Source organism: Pelophylax lessonae (genome assembly GCF_965119305.1).
Source record: "Pelophylax lessonae genome assembly, chromosome: 6".
Lineage (NCBI taxonomy): Eukaryota > Metazoa > Chordata > Amphibia > Anura > Ranidae > Pelophylax > Pelophylax lessonae.
In genome coordinates this window covers 312,732,165-312,755,382 of record NC_138773.1, presented here as the reverse complement: position 1 = coordinate 312,755,382, position 23,218 = coordinate 312,732,165, and the positions used below count along the sequence as shown (strand labels likewise).

General features: G+C 47.0%; 1 protein-coding gene across 2 annotated transcripts in view; it reads right to left on the bottom strand.

The window, feature by feature from the left end:
• The window catches only part of ERCC3 (ERCC excision repair 3, TFIIH core complex helicase subunit), a gene marked incomplete at its 3' end in the record, with an annotated part of 309,947 nt that overhangs the window by 5,684 nt on the left and 281,045 nt on the right, over positions 1-23,218 (bottom strand). For both annotated transcript variants that reach the window (XM_082261051.1, XM_082261050.1), the window contains 2 exons: positions 6,689-6,807; positions 216-371 (listed from right to left, as the gene is read on the bottom strand). In XM_082261051.1, the coding sequence (XP_082117177.1) occupies positions 216-371; positions 6,689-6,807 (275 nt within the window). The remainder of the gene's footprint in view (positions 1-215; positions 372-6,688; positions 6,808-23,218) is intronic.

The following is a 23,218-nucleotide window of genomic DNA, read 5'->3' as shown; positions in this document are numbered from 1 at the left end:
CACGACTGGGAGGAAGCCGTATACTGACAGAAGTCCACAAGTACAGTGTGGGTTGCGGTTCCGTTACAAGGGGCAAAGAGCTTTTTTAATCATTAATAAAAGAGGACTATTTTCCTTGAAGCTGTTGGGGGATTTCTCTCACTTCCTGTTCTGTGAATTCTGTGTCACCACATCACATGGTCTGAATACCTGAGCACAGAGATTATAATTCTTACGTGAGTAAGAGACTTTGATCCAAATTCCCCGGCCACTATTTCCTCCTCTGCGTCCAGATCAGAGGCAGCCAACACCTTCTGCAGGAGAATCTGCTGGTCTTCTTTGGTGCAGAATGCCAGTTCTTCTTCCTCAATGCCGGCCAGCTTGGTGATCACCTAACCGACATGGAAACAGAATAAGGAACTGTGGCGTATGACATCAATCACCCATTGTTCTAGCCAAGACCAAACCGTGCACACAGATATCTGGACATATAATTATGTGCGACTGTAACCTGATGAAAGACATGATGGTGGGGACATTGCAAAACTAACCTAGAATATTTTTCAAACATAAGTTGCTTAGTGGTTAGCTCCCCTGTCTTGCAGCACTTGGGGCCTTGATCCGAATCCCAATCAGAACACTACCCTGCATGGAGTTTGCATGTTTTCCCTGTACTTGCATAAGATTCCTCCAGGTACTCCTGTTTCCGCCTCGTGCCAAGAACATGATGGTAGGTTAACCACTTAAGCCCCGGAAGATTTTACCCCCTTCCAGACCAGGGGGTATTTTGCGATTCGGCACTGTGTGACTTTAACGGACAATCGCGCGGTCGTACAATGCTGTACCTAAACAAATTTCATGTCCTTTTTTTCCCCACAAACAGAGCTTTCTTTTGGTGGTATTTGATCACCTGTGCGATTTTTTGATCATGCGCTTTAAACAAAAAAAAAGAGCGTAAATTTTGCAAAAATAATAATACTTTTCACTTTTTTTATATGAAATTCCCCCAAAAAAATGTAAAAATCAAAATTTTTTAACATTTTCGGCCAATTTGTTTTATGTTACATATGTTTGGTAAAAAAAATCGCAGAAAGCGTATTTTGATTGGTTTGCGCAAAAGTTATCGCGTTTACTAACAAAGGGAAAGATTTTTGTCATTTTTGGTGTTTTTTTTTTAACGAGTAATGGCGGCGATCTGCGATTTTTTTTTGCGGGACTGCGACATTGTGGCGGACAGATCGGACCCTTGACTGACATTTTTGACACTTTTGGGGTTACCAGTGACATTACTGCAGTAATCAGTGCTATACATATGCACTGTTACTGTAAAAATGACACTGGCAGGGAAGGGGTTAACTGTATTGGAGAGGGAGGGGTTAAGTGTGTCCTAGGGGCGTGTTTCTAACTGTGATGGGACATGTGTACTATTGTAAAAACAGAGATCAACGGTTCTACATAGTAGAACCGTCTGATCTCCATTTTTACACAGGGGAGAATGACAGGCGGCTTGTTTACATAAGCCGCCTGACTTTCTCCCTCTCTACCGACGATCGTAGTGTGACCGGCGGACATCGGGTCCGCCGGTCACGCGCGGACTCCTCAGTGAACGAGCCGGGGCGGGCGCGCGCTCGCCCGCTATTGGCTCACAAGCCGGTCACAGGCTAGCGACGTAGATCTACGTCACTCTGCCTGGCCGGGGCTGACTGCCGCAGTAAATATACTGTGCGCAGTCGGCAAGCGGTTAAGCTATCGACACTTCCCGCTGACACCACCGATTGTGAAAGGGAGTTCCACATGCTTTCTGTTTTGAGAGTAAAGAACCCTCAATGCAATTTAAGGTTTAACAGCTTTCCCACCAATTTCAATGAGTGGTCGCGCGTCGACTTCAGCACCCTGAACACTGAATATTTATTTCCCTATGCCAGGTATTTGTATTTTGCCATCATATCTCCTCTCAAGCATCTCTTCTTCAGGGAGAATAAGTTTAATGAGTGTAGTTGTTCCTTGTAACGGAGGCCCTCCATCCCCCATTAGCTATCTTGCCTTTCTATGGACTATCTTCAGTTCAAGCACAGGCTTCATGAGAATTGGTGGGGAGAACAGGACAGCATACTCAAGATGTGGCCAAAGAAGAGTTTTATAAAGTGATAAAATTATAGTCTTATCCATGGAGTAAATTCCCTTTTTAATGCTTGCCAATATTCTGTTTGCTGAAGCTAGGCATTGCATGTCAATTGTGATCCTGTGATCCACGAGGACCCCCAGTTCTTTTTTTCATCCTGGATCTCCGCAGAGGTTCTCGCCCTAGCAAGTAACTTGCACCCATGTTTTTAGCCCCCCAGTGCATTAATTTACATTTTTTAAAATTAAACCTCATTTGCCATGTGGTTGCCCACCCCTTTGTTCATAAAACGTTTCTATATCTTGTGGTGAAGTGATTGCCCTACTAGCTTTGTATCATCAGGAAACACGGAGACTGAACTATTTATACCAACCTCTAAATCATGTGTGAATAAATTAGTCAAAATTGGTCCCAGGACAGAGCCTTGGGGTGCCCCAATTACCACTCCAGACTATTCTAAGTCCTCGATATTTATCACCACGCTTTGGACGCACCCCTGTAACTAGTTCTCTATCCAGGTACACACCTTGTGGTCCATGCAAAAGACCTCAATTTGTAAATTAGGCGTTTAAAGCGGAGTTCCACCCAAAAGTGGAACTTCCGCTTTAGGTAGTTCTAACCCCCTGACATGCCACATTTGGCATGTCATTTTTTTTGGGGGGGGGGGGGGGGGGCGGGTACCTAGTTTTGACATGTACCCGCTGCCACTTCCGCTCGGAGCGCCGCGGCGCCCTGAGCGGAAGTTCTCCTCTACCCCTCCCTCCCTGCAATCTTCTGAAACATGTCAGAGGTCCCAGAAGATTGCCGGCCAATCACGACGCGTAGCGCAGTGCGTACCCGGCTGAGAATCCGCAATCTGTCACAGCCGGGTGCCCACACCAGTGATGCCAGCGCCGCAGAGCAGAGAGGGAGAAGAGCGAGGCTTCGGGCGGCCGCATCACTGGACCGTTGGACAGGTGAGTGTGTTTAGGCTGGAACTCCGCTTTTAAGTGGACCTGTATGAAATGCTTTCGCAAAATCCATATAAACCACATCCATAGGCCTTGCTTAATCTAGTACAAAACACGAACAAAAGAGGGCGCACCAGCCTAGTGCATTATCTCACAGCATTTATTGAAAAGTAATCATAAAAAATAATACTAGTGATAATACTAGTAATAAAACAAGTGAATTAAAATCGCTTAACAAGCTACTCATTTGTAGCCCTGTAGTAGTCTACGACACAGTTCATGCCAAAGTCCAGGGGGACCTCAGCAGGGTCCTTACTGGTTGGCACATTTCAAAAGATACACCTTCTTCCTCAGGGTCTCCCTGGACTTTGAAGTGAACTGTGTCATGGACTACTTACTACAGGGCTACAAATGAGTAGCTTGATGAGCGATTTTAATTCACTTGTTTGTATTATTTTAAAGGACTGCTTTTCAATAAATGCTTTGATATAATGCACTAGGCTAGTGCGCCCTCTTTTGTTTTGTAGCAGCTTTAGGACATCCTCAATCCGAGAGTTCAGCAAGGCTTGTGGCTACTTTTGGTGTACTTTTGTTCATAAACACCCGGACACGAAACGTAAAATCGGATGGTTTCCAACCAACAAAATGGCCGTAGTCTGCCCCTGACGATGTTCTGATTGGACGAAACACATAGGGTGGAGAGCCTGGTTAACACACATCACATCGCAACATGCGCAGACCGCGGCCATTTTGTTGGTTGGAAACCATCGGCTTTTAGGCTTAATGATACGCTTGTTCTAAATAGTAATATTCTGATTTTATTTACATTAAAACATTTGTATGTTTTGATATACTGCACCACGAGGCGTCATCTGTTCTTATTCAGATATATGTGACCTGTGGAGAGATTACTTCAGAAAGGCCAACAGGATCTATTCGGTTATTATCATTGATGAACAGAGACAAGACAGAGGAGTGTTAGAACGTTTGTATGACCACCTATAATTTAGTAGTCCATACCCTAGGGCAGGGGTGTCAAACTCAATTTCATCGTGGGCCGCATCAGCATTATGGTTGCCCTCAAAGGGCCGGTTATATCTGGAAGGTTAGATGTCCAGAGCACCCCACGTCCCCTTACATGAAATGTCAAGAGCCCCCCACCATCATAAGTCAAGAGTCACCCACCCCTCCTTACATCACAATTCAGCCCCTTACCTGGTGCTACTGCCAGGAAGAAGATGCGGGTGGATCTGGGAAGAAGAAAGTGCAAGGTCTGGAGGAGGACCAGAGGAAGGCTGGAGTCCGCTTACAGAGTCTGCTGAATGTTGGGACCAGGGGAGGCAAAGACAAGGTGCTGTTGTGGCTGCACAGAGAGGTGCAGGATCTGTAGGAGGAGTTCTGCCTTCCTCTTTGCTGTAGACTGCTGAAAAGGGGGTGGGCATAGACGAGCCTTTCCACAGCAGCACAGAGAAGCACAGGATCTGGCAAAAAAGTTCTGTCCTCTGTTGCCGACTACTGAGGCAAGGTGGGGGCAGAGACAAGGGGGGGGGGGTGCCGCAGCTGTAGGAGAGGTGCGAGGGCCACATAAAATGGCCTGGGGGGGGCGCATTTGGCCCGCGGGCCTTGTGCTTGACACCTGTGCCCTAGGGGAAGAGGCACCGTGTGCTATGGTGTCGGAGGAGGACTATTAGTTCACCTGCAGTTCCTTTTGGTTTCGCACCCAGGATTTATGGACTTTCCTTCCTATGATTATGGGTTGTCCTGTGTTTATGAACACTTATGGATTTTAAGAGCTGCATTTTTTTCTTCTTTACTTTTGTGATTGTTACCATCACTTTATGCTAGCTACTTTGAAAGCCTAAGCGCAGTGGATATTTTTCTTGCTTTATCTAGATGGCAGCTCACTTCCTTGTAGAATGTTAACAGTACTTGTAGTATTAACAGTACCCTTCATTGGAAACATCTGAACCCAATAATTGGAGGGGGGGTCCTCATATGTTTGGCCATATAGTATACAAGCAGGCCTAGGAGGCGTTTCAACAACCAAACACCTTTATCTATTTCAAAATGACAGGTGCCATTTATCAAAGAGGAACTCCAGCCGACTAATATACAATAAGGACAGAGCAGAATCACCAACCCTTTAGCCAGTGCAACATTTTACATGCACGCGTTACAGCTTTCCATTTACCCATTTGCAGTTCGCCTTGATGAAGGGTCTCAGTTATCCTTCTATAGGGACCACATTCTTTCCAGCTGACTACACAGGTAAAATAATTCCATTGTTTAACCACTTTACCACCGGAGGATTTTGCTGTCTTACGTCCAGGCCACTTTTTGCGATTCAGCACTGTGCAAATTTAACTGACAATTGCGCAGTCGTGCGACGCCGTACCCAAACAAAATTTACGTCCTTTTCTCCCCACAAACAGAGCTTTCTTTTGGAGGTATTTGATCACCTGTGCGATTTTTACTTTTTGCGCTATAAACAAAAAAAGAGCGTAAATTTTGAAAAAATAACAATATTTTTCACATTTTTTTATATGAAATTCCCCCCCAAAAAATCAAATTTTTTAAAATTTTTGGCCAATTTGTTTTCTGCTACCTATGTTTGGTAAAAAAAAATCACAATAAGCGTATTTTGATTGGTTTGCGCAAAAGTTACTGTGTTTACTAACTAAGGGAAAGATTTCTGTCATTTTTGGTGTTTTTTTTTTTTTAACGAGTAATGGCGGCGATCTGCGATTTTTTTTTGCAGGACTGCGACAATGCGGCGGACAGATCGGACCCTTGACTGACATTTTTGACACTTTTGGGGGTACCAGTGACATTACTACAGTAATCAGTGCTATACATATGCACCGTTACTGTAAAAATGACACTGGCAGGGAAGGGGTTAATTTTGTTGGAGAGGGAGGGGTTAATGTATGCCTGGTGCTTACTGACATGTGTGGAGGGAGGTGACTGAGTGACACAGGGACAGATCGCAGGTTCAGCTATGCTGAACCCTGCAATCTGACCCTGTCTGTCACTTAGGAGATCCGCCCGCTTTGTTTACACAAGCGGGGCGGATCTCCAGACTCGATTCCCCGACGACCGTGGAAAAGCAGCGGCGATCGCCGCCGCTCCTCCCCTGGCCCGACTCCCGCTGTGACTGAATACAGCAGGAGCGTGCCTCCGGTGGCGCGAGCGCCGCCCACAAGGGGATGAGTTCGCTGGACGGGAACGAGCCACTGTGCCGCAGTAGAGGCACAGTGAGCAGGGGTAAAGTGGTTAAAGTTGGTTGTAAAGTCAGAAGGTTTTTTTTTTTTATCTGCTGTCAAAGTCAGTTAGCCAATCAGGAGTAGGAGGGGCGGGGCCGAACCACAGCTCCATGTCTAAATGGACACACGGAGCTGCAGCTCAGCTCGGGTGCCCCCATAGCAAACGGCTCGCTGTGGGGGGGCACTCAACAGGAGGGAGGGGCCAGGAGCAGTGAAGAGAGACCTGAGAAGAAGAGGAGCCGGGCTTCCCTGTGCAAATCCACTGAACAGAGGAGGTAAGTATAACATGTTTATTATTTGACAATAGAAAAAAAAAATTGAGACTTTACAATCACTTTAAATGTTTTATCGTTTAAGTAAAAACCAAAACTTACCTTAAAGCTGTAGCCTTGATCCACGAGGAATCTCTGTCTCTTGGTGGAGTATGCCATTTCCTGTGTGTCCTGGGACACCAGTGAATAGAAGAACGCGTTGTACTCCTCCGCCACCATCCCTGGAAGACAGAGACAGCACAGAGGTCACATCAGGGTGAGATATAAAAGACTGTACATGTCTATTCAGACAAGGTGAATAAAATCTAGGCGTGTGATGGTATCTTTAAATCAGGCTGTACATTCCTCCTACATCGGCCCCCGGCTCATTCTAGGGTGATAAGTAAATACATATTCGCCAGCACACCAAGGCTCTTGCAAAAGCAGTCCAAAACTTTATTGAAGTTACGATCACATCAAAAATAGTGCAACTTTTCGGAGCCGCACAGGACCCCTTTGTCAGACATGTGACATGCCTGACGAAGGGGTCCTGTGCGGCTCCGAAACGTTGCACTATTTTTGATGTGATCGTAACTTCAATAAAGTTTTGGACTGCTTTTGCAAGAGCCTTGGTGTGCTGGCGAATATGTATTTACTTGTAACTAATCCAGTTGCCAACTGGTGATCGCTTCAGCACCCAACATACACGAGCCTACAAACCAGGAAAGTGTGCGATAGGAATATGAACTATATATATCATTCTAGGGTGAGTCTACATAGGACTGACATGTTCAGCAGCCACCCAGGTCTAAGGAAAAAGCGGAAGCTTAGAAACGCGTCACCAGACACGTCTTGACGTCACGTCCGACTTACCCCTGAGTGCGTTCCACGCTAGTTCCTACACCGCGAGGCAGGGTCCTGCCCAACTGATTCATCCTACCTGCCGGTACTACAGTGAACCCAATACAACACATCCCGAGGCTCCTACTGTGACTACAGACTCCTTTCTTTTCATGCCTATTGATCTACAACCCCATGTGAGCAGCCATTTGGCTGTTGAATAAAATTCCCTGATTAACCTGGTACACTTAGTCTGGCGCACCTTGCTGTTCCTTTACTTGTATTTCAGCGAATCGCTTCACCCCCAAGGGAGCTGCCACAAGCGTTACTTTTAGCACCCCAGTGACTTTTATGGACTTTTCCATGGACTAAAATAACTTGCAAATATATTAATTCTGACATTGTTTTTACAGATCCTGGTTTGTCATATATACACCAATTATTTTGCACTATTCTTTTTTTTTTTAAACAAAATCTACTTCTTGTTAAGGTTCTTTCTATGTCAGGATGCCAATCTGCACTCCATTTGAAAAACTTGGGGGCCCCATCCTTATATGTGAGGAACCCCGATAAACGGACGCATCATGAATGTAAATGGAAAGCGAGGATGGCTTTCCGTGGTATATACATATACCCTGGTGGGCTAAAGTACCCTAAAATGGTCCTCTTTTGCCCCCATGGTACACAAATCGCTGAAGGGACAGCTGAGGCTCTTCTTTATGTCGAAACTGCAGATCCTGCCGCCCAAACTTGCAACCATGTTACATTGCAAGAATGCTGCTGCTACTGCAGATTACAGGAATTACAGGAATTACTTGATACAATCTGAAATTTTTCTTGCTCAATACTCGATGTTATAATAGTTTCAACTATAGTTACTGTATGTCATGTATGTACTCATTGCTAACACTTATTGTAGCACCTGACCTGTTTTAAGTTTGATTGGTCTCTACGGTTTTTGAGACACAGTGTTTTCACTACTCTACCTTCCCAGCCAGTGCCATTAGTACAGTGACAGTGCATATTTTTAGCACTGATCAGTGTCACTGGTTCCCAAAAAGGGACAAAAGTGTCAAGATACACCCGCCGGAATATTGCAGTCCCACTATAAGTTGATTGCTGCTATTACTAGCAAAAAAATAAAATAAAAATTACATAAATAGATCCCAAAGTTTGTAGACACTATAACTTTTGTGCAAAATCAATCACTATACGCTTATTGGGATTTTTTTTTTTTTTACCAAAAATATGTAGCACAATAAATAAATATTGTCCTAAATTTATGAAGAAATTCGATTTTTTTAAATTTTTTTCGGATGTTTTATAGCAGAAAATAAAAAATATTGTTTTTTTTCTTCAAAATGGCCTATTTTGGTTTATAGCGCAAAAATAAAAACAGCAGAGGTTAACAAATACAGTAAACCCCCCTCCACTGCGGGGGTTACATTCCGGACCCAGCCGCGAAAAGTGAAATTCCGCGAAATAGAAAAACCCTATTAAAATGCATTGTAGGCATGATTTTTTTACTGTCACTGTACGTGTAAAAGCATTTTAAGGTCTTTAAACACACTTTTAAAACAATAGAAACTCATTTAAACACATAAAAGATACTTAGAGACAGAGCAAGAGCTATGAAAAACACAAAAATCTTTCATTTTTAATGATTTATATAGTAAAATAACATTACAAAAAAAAACGCGAATTACCGGGACCGCAAAAACTGAACCGCGATGTAGCGGGGGATTACTGTACCACCAAAAGTAAGCTCTATTTGTGGGAAACGGGACATACATTTTATTTGCGTAATGTGTTGCACGATGTGCAATTGTCAATTAAGGTAAGGCAGTGCTATATCGCAAAAAATGGCCTGGTCATGAAGGGGGGGGGGGGGAAATCTTCGAGAGGTAAAGTGGTTAAAAAGTTAAATGACGAGGACATTTGATAATAATGTTGTAACCACAACAAGCTTTGAATCTTCATTTTTATGTGTTGCTTTCTGGTGCTGCATAAATCAGACGGTACAATATACGCCGTTGTGAAGGAAGGAGACAAGGAGTTAACTGTGCTGCAGATGAGGCCCAAGGGGGGCCAGCAGTAATTAAAGTCCCCCCCCCCCCCCCCCCCAGCGTTCCTGCTGCCACCGCAGGGTGACTCACTGGTCATGTTCCAGGGCGTGAGAAACGTTCAAGCCAATTAGCTGCTCTTAATAAGCGATGGAAGTGCAACTGCTGGCTGGTTGTAGTAATTCCTCTAAACGACAACACAGGGCAGAAGTGTGAAAGTATCGGGCCGCACAACCCCTACAAAACAAACAAAACAAACAAACTTCATCTACATGCATGGGGGGGGGGGGGGGGGGGGGATTAATCGTGTGCATTGTTGTCTTGTAGCACTGGGGCTCCTGGGGCCCAGGAGTTTGCACGCTCTTCCTGTGCTTGTGTTGGTTTCCTCAGGGTACTCAGTTTTCCTCTCCCATTCCAAAAGACATGCTTGATGGGTTAATTGGCTGCTATCTAAATTATATAGTTACATAGTTACATAGTAGGTGAGGTTGAATAAAGACAATAGTCCATCCAGTTCAACCTGTGTAGGTGTGTGTGGCCGTAACCATCTCACATAGCCCTGAATGTTCTGATTCTTGAGATGTACGTCTAAGAGTCTTTTGAAAGCCACCATACTTCCCGCAGAAACCACCTCTTGTGGTAGAGAATTCCACAATCTTGTCGCCCTAACAGTAAAGAACCCCCCACGTTGCCTGAGGTTAAAACGCCTCTCCTCTAATCGCATTGTATGCCCCCGAGTCCTCATACAATCCCTTCGACTGAATAGCTTTTTTTCTAAGCCGAGATCCCCATTGAGATATTTATAACTTGCTATCATGTCCCCCCTCAGGCGTCTCTTCTCCAGGGAGAATAAATCGAGCGATTGCAGACGCTCTTCATAATTAAGGTCCTCCAATCCCCTAATTAGTTTAGTTGCCCTTCTCTGGACTCTCTCCAGCTCCAATACATCCCTCCTGAGGATTGGCGACCAGAACTGGACGGATTACTCCAGATGCGGTCGGACCAGAGTTTTATAAAGTGGAAGGATTATAGTCTTATCTCTGGAATACATCCCTTTCTTTATGCATGCTAATATTCTGCTGGCCTTGGCAGCTGCCGCTTGACATTGCATGCTATTGCCTAATCTATCATCAACCAAGACTCCCAGATCTTTCTCCATTTTTGATTCCCCCAAGGGTTTCCCCCTAACGTGTATTGTGCTTTTATGTTTTTAGTCCCCAAGTGCAAAACCTTACACTTCTCCACGTTAAACCTCATTTGCCATGTCATTGCCCACTCCGTTATTTTGTCCAGGTCATCCTGTAGGATATCTGCTTCATGCTGTGCAGTTATTGCCCTGGCCAATTTTGTGTCATCTGCAAAAACTGATATCGAACTACCGATCCCGTCCTCAATGCTGTTTATGAATAAATTGAACAAGGTTGGTCCCAGGACTGAGCCTTGGGGGACCCCGCTTACCACCTCAGACCAGTCTGAGTATGCGCTGTTTATTACCACCCTGTATGTGCATGGTCCCAGTATGTGCATGCATGCGAGACCTTGAGGGCAGGGACCATTGCGAGGGTACAATACATAAAAGTGCTGCAAAAATTGTTGGGACTATATGCAGTACTTTGCAAAAGTTTTAGGCAGATGTAAAAAAAATCCTGTAACGTAAGAATGATTTTAAAAATAGATATCTTTTAATGGTTTATTTTTATAAGTTTATAAAATGCAAAGTGAGAATGAAAGAAACATCTAAATCAAATCAACGTTTGGTGTGACTACCTCTTACACTTGCACAAAGTTAGAGCTATCGTAAGATTACAGTCAGGTTTAGGAGTAACCAATTTTATCAAGCGGGTGCTAATGATCATCAGTTTCATATGCAGGTTGAAACAATCATTAACAGCAGCAAACAGTTGTGTAGGAAGCCTTAACTGGGTGAGGACAGCCAAACTCTGCTACTAAGGTGAGGTTGTGGAAGACCGTTTCATGTCACAGATCATAAACCATGGCAAGACTTATCACAGCAACAAGACACAAGGTAGTTCTACTTCGCCTGCTTAGTGGTGAGCTGGCAAAACCATTAACAGATTTATTTAACCAATCATTAGTAACAGGAGTCGTCCCGGAAGATTGGAAATTGGCAAATGTCGTGCCCATTCACAAAAAAGGTAGTAGGGAGGAATCGAGCAACTATAGACCAGTGAGTCTGACATCAATAGTAGGCAAATTAATGGAAACCCTATTAAAGGATAGAATTGTGGAACATCTTAAATCCCATGGATTGCAAGATGAAAAACAACATGGGTTTACTTCAGGGAGATCATGTCAAACAAATCTTATAGATTTTTTTGACTGGGTGACTAAAATAATAGACGGTGGAGGTGCAGTAGACATTGCATATCTAGATTTTAGTAAGGCTTTTGACACTGTCCCACATAGAAGACTTATCAATAAACTGCAGTCATTGAGCATGGACTCCCATATTGTTGAGTGGATTAGGCAGTGGCTGAGTGACAGACAACAGAGGGTTGTAGTCAATGGAGAACATTCAGAACAAGGTCATGTTACCAGTGGGGTACCTCAGGGATCTGTACTGGGACCAATTTTGTTTAATATCTTCATAAGTGATATTGCAAAAGGCCTCGATGGTAAGGTTTGTCTTTTTGCTGATGACACAAAGATATGTAACAGGGTTGATGTTCCTGGAGGGAAACGCCAAATGGAAAAGGATTTAGGAAAACTAGAAGAATGGTCAGAACTCTGGCAACTGAAATTTAATGTGGATAAGTGCAAGATAATGCACCTGGGGCGTAAAAACCCAAGGGCAGAATATAGAATATTTGACACAGTCCTGACCTCAGTATCTGAGGAAAGGGATTTAGGAGTAATTATTTCAGAAGACTTAAAGGTGGGAAGACAATGTAATAGAGCAGCACGAAATGCCAGCAGAATGCTTGGATGTATAGGGAGAGGTATAAGCAGTAGAAAGAGAGAAGTGCTTATGCCGCTGTACAGAACACTGGTGAGACCTCACTTGGAGTATTGTGCGCAGTACTGGAGGCCAGATCTCCAGAAGGATATAGATACTCTAGAGAGAGTTCAGAGAAGAGCTACTAAACTAGTACATGGATTGCAGGAAAAAACTTACCAGGAAAGGTTAAAGGACCTTAACATGTATAGCTTGGAAGAAAGAAGAGACAGAGGGGATATGATAGAAACTTTTAAATACATAAAGGGTATCAACTCGGTAAAGGAGGAGAGCATATTTAAAAGAAGAAAAACTACCACAAGAGGACACAGTTTTAAATTAGAGGGGCAAAGGTTTAAAAGTAATATGAGGAAGTATTACTTTACTGAGAGAGTAGTGGATGCATGGAATAACCTTCCTGCAGAAGTGGTAGCTGCAAATACAGTGAAGGAGTTTAAGCATGCATGGGATAGGCATAAGGCTATCCTTCATATAAGATAGGGCCAGGGACTATTCATAGGATTCAGATATATTGGGCAGACTAGATGGGCCAAATGGTTCTTATCTGCCGACACATTCTATGTTTCTATGTTTCATCAGCAAGGTCTCTCCCAGGCCGAGATTTCAAAGCAGACTGGGGTTTCAGGATGTGCTCTTCAAGCTCTTTTGAAGATGCACAAAGAAATGGGCAACACTGAGGACAGTAGACGCAGTGGTCTGCCAAGGAAACTTGATGCAGCAGATGAAAAGACACATCATGCTTACTTCCCTTCCACATTGGAAGATTTCTGTTATATTCTCCGTGTTGTGAGAGACACAGGACTCTGGTCTGGAACAACGGTTGTTTATTCAGGACTCTCTGTACACTACAACATGCATTACAGGACAGCTCTGTATATCAATGCATCTCTTACATGTCTCTAAGATGGCCACTCTGCCCCTTGACCCTTGTCATCACTCCTGGGTGGAGCCAGCCTTAAAGTGACAGTACATGTGAAACCCTTCAGGTATAACAATTTCTAGCAGTACCATCAGCACAGAACTGGATGAAACCAGTGGTTCACCCTTCTACTGTCCAGTGAAGTCTTGCCAGAAGTGGTCTTCACGAAAAAATAGCGGCCAAAAAGCCAAATCTCCGACATGGAAACAAAGCTAAGCGACTCAACTATGCAGGAAAACATAGGAACTGGGGTGCCGAAAAATGGCAGCATGACTGGACTGCACTGGACTGATGAGTGAAAATGTGAAATACACTATATTACCAAAAGTATTGGGACGCCTGCCTTTACATGCACATGAACTTTAACCACTTGCCTACTGGGCACTTTTACCCCCTTCCTGCCCAGGCCAATTTTCAGCTTTCAGCGCTGTCACGCTTTGAATGACAATTGCGCGGTCATGCTACACTGTACCAATATGAAATTTTTATCATTTTTTTCACACAAATAGAGCTTTCTTTCGGTGGTATTTAATAACCTCTGGGTTTTTTATTTCTTACAAAAGAAAAAGAAAAAAAACAGAAAATTTTGAAAAAAAAAAAACGGAATTTTTGTAAAATCTTACCTGTAAAATTCCTTTCTCTGAGTCCTCCGACAGTCGCCGCCTCTTCATATTCGTCACATATGGGGGTATTAGACTTTGCTCCGAAGGAGTAGCTAGGCAACAGAATATGTTAACAATAAAGCTTTAACATATCCCACCCTCAAGGGGTGGTCCCCTCAGTCAATACCCTCCTACTTCCTGCAACCATATCTCAGTTTTAGTGGAATAGCAGTAGAGTATACAGTCAAACCCCAAAAGAGGGGCGGGGGCGGCGACTGTCGGAGGACTCAGAGAAAGGAATTTTACAGGTAAGATTTTACAAAAATTCCGTTTTCTCTTACGTCCTCCGACAGTCGCCGCCTCTTCATATTCGTCACATATGGGGACGTCCCAAAGCAGTGCAAACATGAGGGGTGGGAAACGCATCCGCGCCGAAAGGCAACGCAGTCTCCACATCAAAGAAAGGAACCTTACCAAAGGAAGGAAACCAGCTGGGCAACAGCAAAAATAAGTGCTCAACAGGAGCAACAACCCAGGAAAAGACAAAAAAACCAGGGGATACAAAAAACTATCCCAACAGCCAGGAGTCCCCAACAAGGGACCCTATGGAACAGCCGCACTAAGAACCTTGCGGCCAAAGGAAGCATCCGCCGATGCCTGAACATCTACTTTGTAGAATTTTGTGAAAGTGTGCACGGTCGACCAAGTCGCCGCCTTACACACCTGGGCTACAGAAGCCCCATGACGGCAGGCCCAAGACGTACTCAGAGATCTAGTAGAGTGCGCCTTCACAGGCACAGGGGGAACCTTCCCCTGCAGGGCATAGGCCTGTTCAATGGTCTGCCTGATCCATTTGGCGATGGTAGAGGCCGAAGCCGCCATACCCTTCCGAGGACCCTCTGGAAGAACAAACAAGGAGTCCGTCCTACGAAAAGACTCAGTCGATTTAAGGTAAACCCTTATCGCCCGAACAACATCCAGAGAGTGCAATCTCACCTCCTTTGGATGTTTAGGCTTCGTGCACAACGAAGGCAAAACAATATCCTCATTAAGATGGAATTCCGAAACTCGTTTCGGCAGAAAAGAAGGATTAGGTCGCAAGACCACCTTATCCAAATGAACAACCAGGTACGGAGACTTGCAGGACAAAGCCGCCAGTTCCGACACTCTGCGAGCCGAAGTGATCGCCACCAAAAAGGCGACCTTTTTGGACAACATAGACAACGAGATCTCCCTGATCTGTTCAAAAGGAGCACGTTGTAACACAGATAGAACGAGATTCAAGTCCCAAGGGGGCAAAGGATCCCTCCTAGGAGGAACCAGATGCCGCACACCCTGAATAAAAGTGCCAACCAAGGAGTTGGAAGCCACGGGACGTTGAAACAGAACGGCCAGCGCAGACACCTGACCCTTTATCGTGGCCAGAGCCAAACGCTGATCGACACCCGTCTGAAGGAAAGACAGCACACGGGAAACCGAGTACGTGCGGGGTGAAAACCCCCTGGACTCACACCAGGCAAAATAGGCCTTCCAAGTACGGTAATAAACCTTCCCCGAGGAAGACTTCCTCGCGTTGATCAAAGTATGAACGACCTCTGGAGAGAGACCCTTCTCCTTCAGGACCTCGGTCTCAACAGCCAGGCCGTCAAAGCCAGCGACTGTAAAGCAGGATGGTAAATCGGTCCTTGAGACAGTAGATCGTCTCGAAGAGGCAGACGCCAAGGGGCGTCGACCGCCAGATTCACGAGGTCTGCGTACCAGGACCGGCGAGGCCAGTCCGGTGCCACAAGAATCACCGTGCTGCGTTCCGAGTGTAACCTGCGAAGGAACCTGGACAGCAACTGAATCGGTGGAAACGCGTACATCAGCCTGTACTGATGCCACGGGGCCACTAACGCGTCCGGCGCGTCTGCCCGAGGGTCGCGCGTCCTTGCCACGAACCTCTTCACCTTGTAGTTGAGGCGAGACGCGAACAGGTCCATCTGGAAAACCCCACTTCGCGCACAACATCTGGAAGACAGCGGGGTGGAGAGACCATTCCCCCTGATCCAGGGTCTGGCGACTCAGATAGTCCGCCTGCCAGTTCTCCACTCCCGGAATGTGAACCGCCGTTATCGCCGGGACATGAGTCTCGGCCCAAGACAGAATGTCGGCCACTTCCCGAGCCGCTCGGGCACTCCTGGTGCCCCCTTGGTGGTTGATGTAGGCCACCGCCGTGGCATTGTCCGTCTGCACCCGAACCGGGCAGCCCAGCAGCCGGTCCGTCCAGCAATGAAGACAGAGCCTTATCGCACGCAATTCCAGAATGTTGATCGGGAGGGAAGACTCCCCCTCCGACCAGGTCCCCTGGGCGGACAGAACGCCCAGAACACCACCCCAGCCCGACAGGCTGGCATCCGTGGTGATTATCGTCCACGAGATCGGACGAAACGACTTGCCCCCGGACACCAACGGGGACTGGAGCCACCACAGAAGGTTTTCCCTGGTGCGATGACTCAACGAGATCTGAAGATCCAGAGATTGAGGTCGCCCGTCCCACTTGGACAGGATCTCCGCTTGGAGACCCCGCGTGTGAAACTGCGCGAAAGGAATCGCCTCGAAGGCCGAGACCATCAATCCCAGACATCTCATACACGTCCGCAGAGACGAGTGTGGAACGTCCCTGAGGGACCTGACTTCCTCCTGAAGAGTCCTGAGTTTGTCTTCCGGCAGGAAGACCTTCGCCTGCACCGAGTCCAGTATCATTCCCAGATAGGGGAGACGAACCGACGGACTCAGTGTCGACTTTGGAACATTTATCGTCCAACCAAACTCCTGCAGAGTTTGCATTGTGACAGACAGGTCCTTCTCCAGACCCTGGCTGGTCGCAGACCGAACCAGAATGTCGTCCAGATACCCCAGGACAGAAATGCCCTGGGCCCTCAATAATGCCAGAACCGGTGCAAGCACCTTGGTGAAGACCCGCGGAGCCGAGGCGAGACCAAAGGGCAACGCCACGAACTGGTAGTGATCCTCCGCAATGGCAAATCGAAGGTATCTCTGATGACCCTCGAATATGGGGATGTGAAGGTACGCATCCTTCAAATCGATGGAGGCCATGAATTCCCCCGGAACCAGGGCAGCCACCACCGAGCGCAGGGATTCCATGCGGAACTTGCGAACCCGCACAGAGCGGTTCAGAGCCTTCAAGTCCAGAATCGGACGAACCTTGCCCTCCTTCCTGGGCACGGTGAACAGATTGGAATAAAACCCCCGAAATCTGTCCCGATGAGGCACCGGAACCACCACTCCCTGAGCCCTCAGGTCCCGCACCGCCAGGTGCAGATCCCGCAGGCGCTCTGGAGACAGTTGAAGATTTGAGGGAAAAAATCTGCTCTCCGGCCGAGAGAGAAACTCGATCTTGTAACCAGATCGAACGATTTCCAGAACCCATCTGTCCCGCACACGGGCCAACCAGGGCTGAAGAAAACCGAGCAAGCGTCCCCCCACCCCAAAACTGGGTGAGGGCGCCCCTTCAGGCCGAACTGTTATGGGCAGCAGGTCCGGATTGGCCGGACTTCTGTTTCCCAGACCAGGGCTTCTTCTGAGAGCCTTGGCCTTTGAACGGTTTGCCCTTGTAGTGCGGCCGAAAGGCACGAAAGGACCCCTGAGGGGGCCGAAAATTTGCATGCTTCTTCCCAGAAGCCCCCTTAGCCTTGGGGAAATGGGGCAAGAGAGTGCTCTTACCCCCGGTGATCCCCTTAATCAACACATCCAGGGACTCCCCAAAAAGGCGAGACCCATCATAAGGTAGATTGGCTAAGGTCTTACGCGAAGATTGGTCCACCGACCAACATTTCAACCAAACCAGGCGGCGAGACAACACCGCCACGCTGTGCACACGTGCAGCCAACGGAATCAGGTCCAGGTCCGCATCACACAGATACATGACACCCTGGTGGATCTGATCCACCATATCCAGGGTCGCCGCCGAGGCCGAATCGGCCACTAGGACACGCCTAAGCATCTGCGTCCAACTTGCGATCGCCTGGGCCGCCATGAGAGAAGCAAACAGAGCCTTAAGCATAGAGCCCGTAACAGAATAAGTATGACGGGCAAGAGACTCCAGTCTCCTATCCGTGGCATCACGGAAAACAGGGGAACCCTCTGCAGGAATCGCAGTGGCTTTGTTCAAAACCGCAATTGCATGATCCACTGGCGGAGGCACACACCACCGTTCATCAGTGGCAGGCGAGAAAGGATAACGCAGCTTGAATTTACTTGGTACCGCAAAAGGCTTGCGCAGATCGCGCCATTGATCCTTAACAGCGCGCTGAAAATCAGCATTGCAGGGAAAAACCTGCGGCGTCCTGCGTTTTCTCTGCGTCCCATAAGCCGCCAAAGCAGCGGGGGGACGCACTTCGTCCTGCAAACGTAGCGTCTGCTTAATGGAAGCAATCAACTCATCCATGATTGCAAGCTCTTCAGGCGAGCCAGGGGGAGAATTATCAACCCCCTCAACTTCAGCCTCTACCTCAGACCCCACTAGATCAAGAGAGGAGCGGGACCCCGATAGGGGGGTCCCTGCCAGAACAGCCCCATCACCTTCACCCTCAGAATCAGAGGACAGAGCAACTCTGGGCCGTTTAGTAGATTGAGCAGCCACCAGCATTTGCACCTGGGCAGCAAGGCCAGCCACAATAGTGGCTAAATCCCCCCCTGGGGGGGGAAACAGCGGTCCCCTGGCTTTCCACCAATACTGTAGGAAACTTGCCCTCCTGAGAATCCATTGCCCCTGTAATGCCAGACAACCAAGGGTTAACTGCCCCCTTTCAGCAAGCGCGGCAAGCGCAGCCCACCGCACCACACAATGAGACCCCCACAGGGAACATACAAACTGAGTACAGGCAATGGATAACAAGAACAGAAGGATAAAACCTGAGGAGACCCCGCTGCTGCTGCTGCCTCGATCGGTGTTCCAGGAGAGAGGAAGTGATGCTGCCAGGGCGCTCTATGTAAGCCTATGGAGGCTACAAGAAAATGGCCGCCGTGCATGTAAACCATGCGGCCGGAGCGGGCGCCGGTAAAATGGCGTCGTTTGGCGCCGAAAACGCCGCTCCACAGTGCATAAAAAAACACACACATTACATCCCAATATAAGGATACATGTTAGATCGCCGCAGCGATCGCTGTATACGCCCAAACATGCCAAGAAAAAACATGCCCCACAGCACACAGCTCCTCACACTGCCCAGCCTGACACACACAGTGTCATACAGCTCCCCCCCCCCCTTTGCAGCCCACAGCATGCAGCCGAGAGATAGGGAGACAAGCAGTGTGATTAAAGGCAGGTTACACAGTCCCAGACTGAGACCCCCCCCAGACAGACAGGTCCCCACATAAATACACTTACCTCACATGGCGTGGGGAACCCGCACAGGCGAACAAGCCGCTGCACATGAGGCAGGGAGAGTCGCAATTCAAGACGCACATAATGGAGGTTAAGAAACCGCACAGCGTCCGGTGAGGTAGCCACCTCACCAATCATCCCTGCACCGAACAGGGATGGGTCGTTCACTGTGCCAGGAGCGTTACCTGGCTGAACGCTCGATGGCAGACTGGGAAGCCACTGACCCACGACCTGCGACCAGGGGGATCAGCCCGAGACCCAGTCCGCATGATCCTCTTCGTCCGAAGAACTAACTAATGCTGACAAAAATAACAGCTAAGTAAAGGTAGAGAGAAAACTCAAACAAAATATTAAAAAGAAGAAAGAGTCTGGGACAGAAAGTCCCAGCACAGAGAGAGCCAGCCACTCCTGACAAGCTAGACATTAAAACTGAGATATGGTTGCAGGAAGTAGGAGGGTATTGACTGAGGGGACCACCCCTTGAGGGTGGGATATGTTAAAGCTTTATTGTTAACATATTCTGTTGCCTAGCTACTCCTTCGGAGCAAAGTCTAATACCCCCATATGTGACGAATATGAAGAGGCGGCGACTGTCGGAGGACGTAAGAGAAAAAAAGTTTTTCTTATTTTCTGTGAGTAAATTTTGAAAATAAATACATTTTTCTCCTTCACTGATGTGTGCTGATGAGGCGGCACTGATGGGCACTGATGAGGTGGCACTTATGGGCACTGATGAGGTGGCACTGATGAGGAGGTACTAATATGCCGCACTGAAGAGCACTGATAGGCGGCACTGCTGGTCACTGAGAGGCGGCACTGAGAGGCGGCACTGATGGACACTGAGAGGCGGCACTGATGGACACTGATGGGTGGCACTGATGGACACTGATGGGTGGCACTGATGGGCAGCACCATCAGTGCCCACACTCAGTGCCCATAGTGCTGCTAGTCAGTGCCTAGATGAGCAGGCACTGATGGGCACTGACTGGCAGCACTATGGGCACTGATTGTGGGCACTGATGGGGGGCACTGTGGGCAGTTATGGCATTTTTTTTCTCCTCTTGTGTAATCAGGGCACTCTGTGTCAGCTTACCGCTGATCGGCTCTCCTCTTCCTCACACAGCAGTCTCTGTGTGAGGAAGGAGAGCTGGTGATGAGAGATGATCTCATATGTTTACATGTCCGATCACGTGGTAAATGGCCGCTTCACCACGATCTGTGATTGGCTGTGTCCAAGGGACACGGCCGACACAGATTTTCCCCGATGCACGCTCGCGGGAGTGCGTGGGGAGCCTGTCACTGGGAGGCCTCCCGGAAATTAGAGCCCGCGCTGTAGCTGTCTTTCGGCTATAGCGCGGGCGGAAGGAGGTTAATGACATCCCAGTCTTAGTCCGCAGGGTTCAATATTGAGTAGGTTCACCCTTTGCAGCTATAACAGCTTCAACTCTTCTGGGAAGGCTGTCCACAAGGTTTAGGAGTGTGTCTATGGGAATGTTTGACCATTCTTCCAGAAGCGCATTTGTGAGATCAGGCACTGATGTGGACGAGAAGGCCTGGGTCGCAGTATCTGCTTTAAGTCATCGCAAAGGTGTTCTATTGGGTTGAGGTCAGGACTCTGTGCAGGCCAGTCAAGTTAATCCACCCCAAATTAGCTCATTCACGTCTTTATGAACCTTGCTTTGTGCACTGGTCCAGATCATTTGGTGGAGGGGGGATTATGGTGTGGGGTTGTTCTTCAGGGGTTGGGCTTGGCCCCTTAGTTCCAGTAAAGGGAGCTCTTAAGGCGTCCGCATACCAAGACATTTGGACCATTTCATGCTCCCAACTTGGGAACAGTTTGGGGATTGCCCCTTCCTGTTCCAACATGACTGCGCACCAGTGCACAAAGCAAGGTCCATAAAGACATGGATGAGGGAGTTTGGGGTGGAGGAACTTGACTGTCATGCACCCGATTTGAGGCAGCCGACATCCACAGAAGATCTGTGCTTAGTTGTTTGAATGTTTGGAACAACCTACCTACTGCCGAGTTCCTTCCTTGGTAATTGAAAAAAAAACAAAAAAAACTATTATCACTTTTTTCCGAAAGCATTCTCCATTTACAGCATTTTTTCACACCTGCCTAAAAATTTTGCACAGTAGCATAAATGCCAAAAATAAATAAATACAGGGAGTCCTTGACTAAAGTGGACTTTCTCTGGGATTCTGCAATGTCAGATTCAATTTGACACGTGTCCTGAAATCATGACCCAAGAAACCCCATGCTTGCTGTGGCAGGACGATGCAACCCCAGTAGGTGTGTGAGCAGCACTGTGGCATACAGACCCTGAGACCGATTCCTCCCCCACCCCAAATCCCTAGAGCTGTATCAGTGATCAATCTTCATCAATTCGTGTGGACTTCTCTGGGTGTTCCAAACTCCTCCCATAAACCAAAAGTATACCGTCAGTTTTAAAGGTCTACACTACAACCAATACAAGTGCGTGTGTGACTGCAGTGGGAACATTAACCACTTGCCGTCTGCTCACTAGAGCTCTACTGTGGCAAAGTGGATGTTGTAGGTCTGACGACGTAGACCTACGTCGGCAGACACTCCCCCTTCTCTGCGGCGCGTGCGTGCCACCGGAGGCTCGCTCCCGCTGTATTCAGTCACAGCGTGAGTCGGGCCAGGGGAGGAGCAGCGGCGATCGCCACTGCTCTTCCCTGATCGTCGGGGAATTGAGTGTGGAGATCCGCCTGCTTGTGTAAACAAAGCGGGCGGATCTCCGAAGTGACAGGCAGGGACAGATTGCAGGGTTCAGCATAGCTGAACCTGCGATCTGTCCTTGAGTCACTCAGTCACCTCCCCCCCACACAGGTCAGTAAGCACCAGGCATACATTAACCCCTCCCTCTCCAATAAAATTAACCCCTTCCCTGCTAGTGTCATTTTTACAGTAACAGTGCATATGTATAGCACTGATTACTGTAGTAATGTCACTGGTAACCCCAAAAGTGTCAAAAATGTCAGTCAAGGGTCCGATCTGTCCACCGCAATGTCGCAGTACCGCAAAAAAAAAAAAATCGCAGATCGCCGCCATTACTCGTTAAAAAAAAAAAAAACACCAAAAACGACAGAAATCTTTCCCTTAGTTAGTAAACGCAATAACTTTTGCGCAAACCAATCAAAATACGCTTATTGTGATTTTTCTACCAAAAATATGTAGCAGAAAACAAATTGGCCTAAAATGATAAAAAAATAGATTTTTACATTTTTTTGGGGGGGGAATGTCATAAAAAAATTTGAAAAATATTGTTATTTTTTCAAAATGGTCGCTCTTTTTTTGTTTATAGTGGAAAAAGTAAAAAAAAAAAAATCGCACAGGTGATCAAATACCACCAAAAGAAATCTCTGTTTGTGGGAAAAAAAGGACGTAAATTTCGTTTGGGTACGGCGTGGCATGACCGCGCAATTGTCAGTTAAAGTCGCACAGTGCCGAATCGCAAAAAGTGGCCCAGACGTAAGACAGCAAAATCCTCCGGTGGTAAAGTGGTTAAAGTGAATATGTACTTCCTTTTAATTGAACCAAAACTTAGTATCTTTACAAACAGGAGAAGCTTCACATTATAACATCAAAGGCTAAGTTCAACTTTCAGTAATATATAACAAATGCACAATTTTTGCAGGTAAAAAATGTGCATTTATTATTATATTATACAGGAGTCTGCAAAGTACTGCACATTCTCCAGCTTTCTACCCTTACCTCTGTATGGGCTTTCAGATAGAAAGTTGGAGGAAGTGTGATTGGACAGAGGACACACTGATAAGTATGCTCATAGTTCATTGGGAACTGCCGTGGTGGCAGATGGGAATTGTAGTTTATTCAT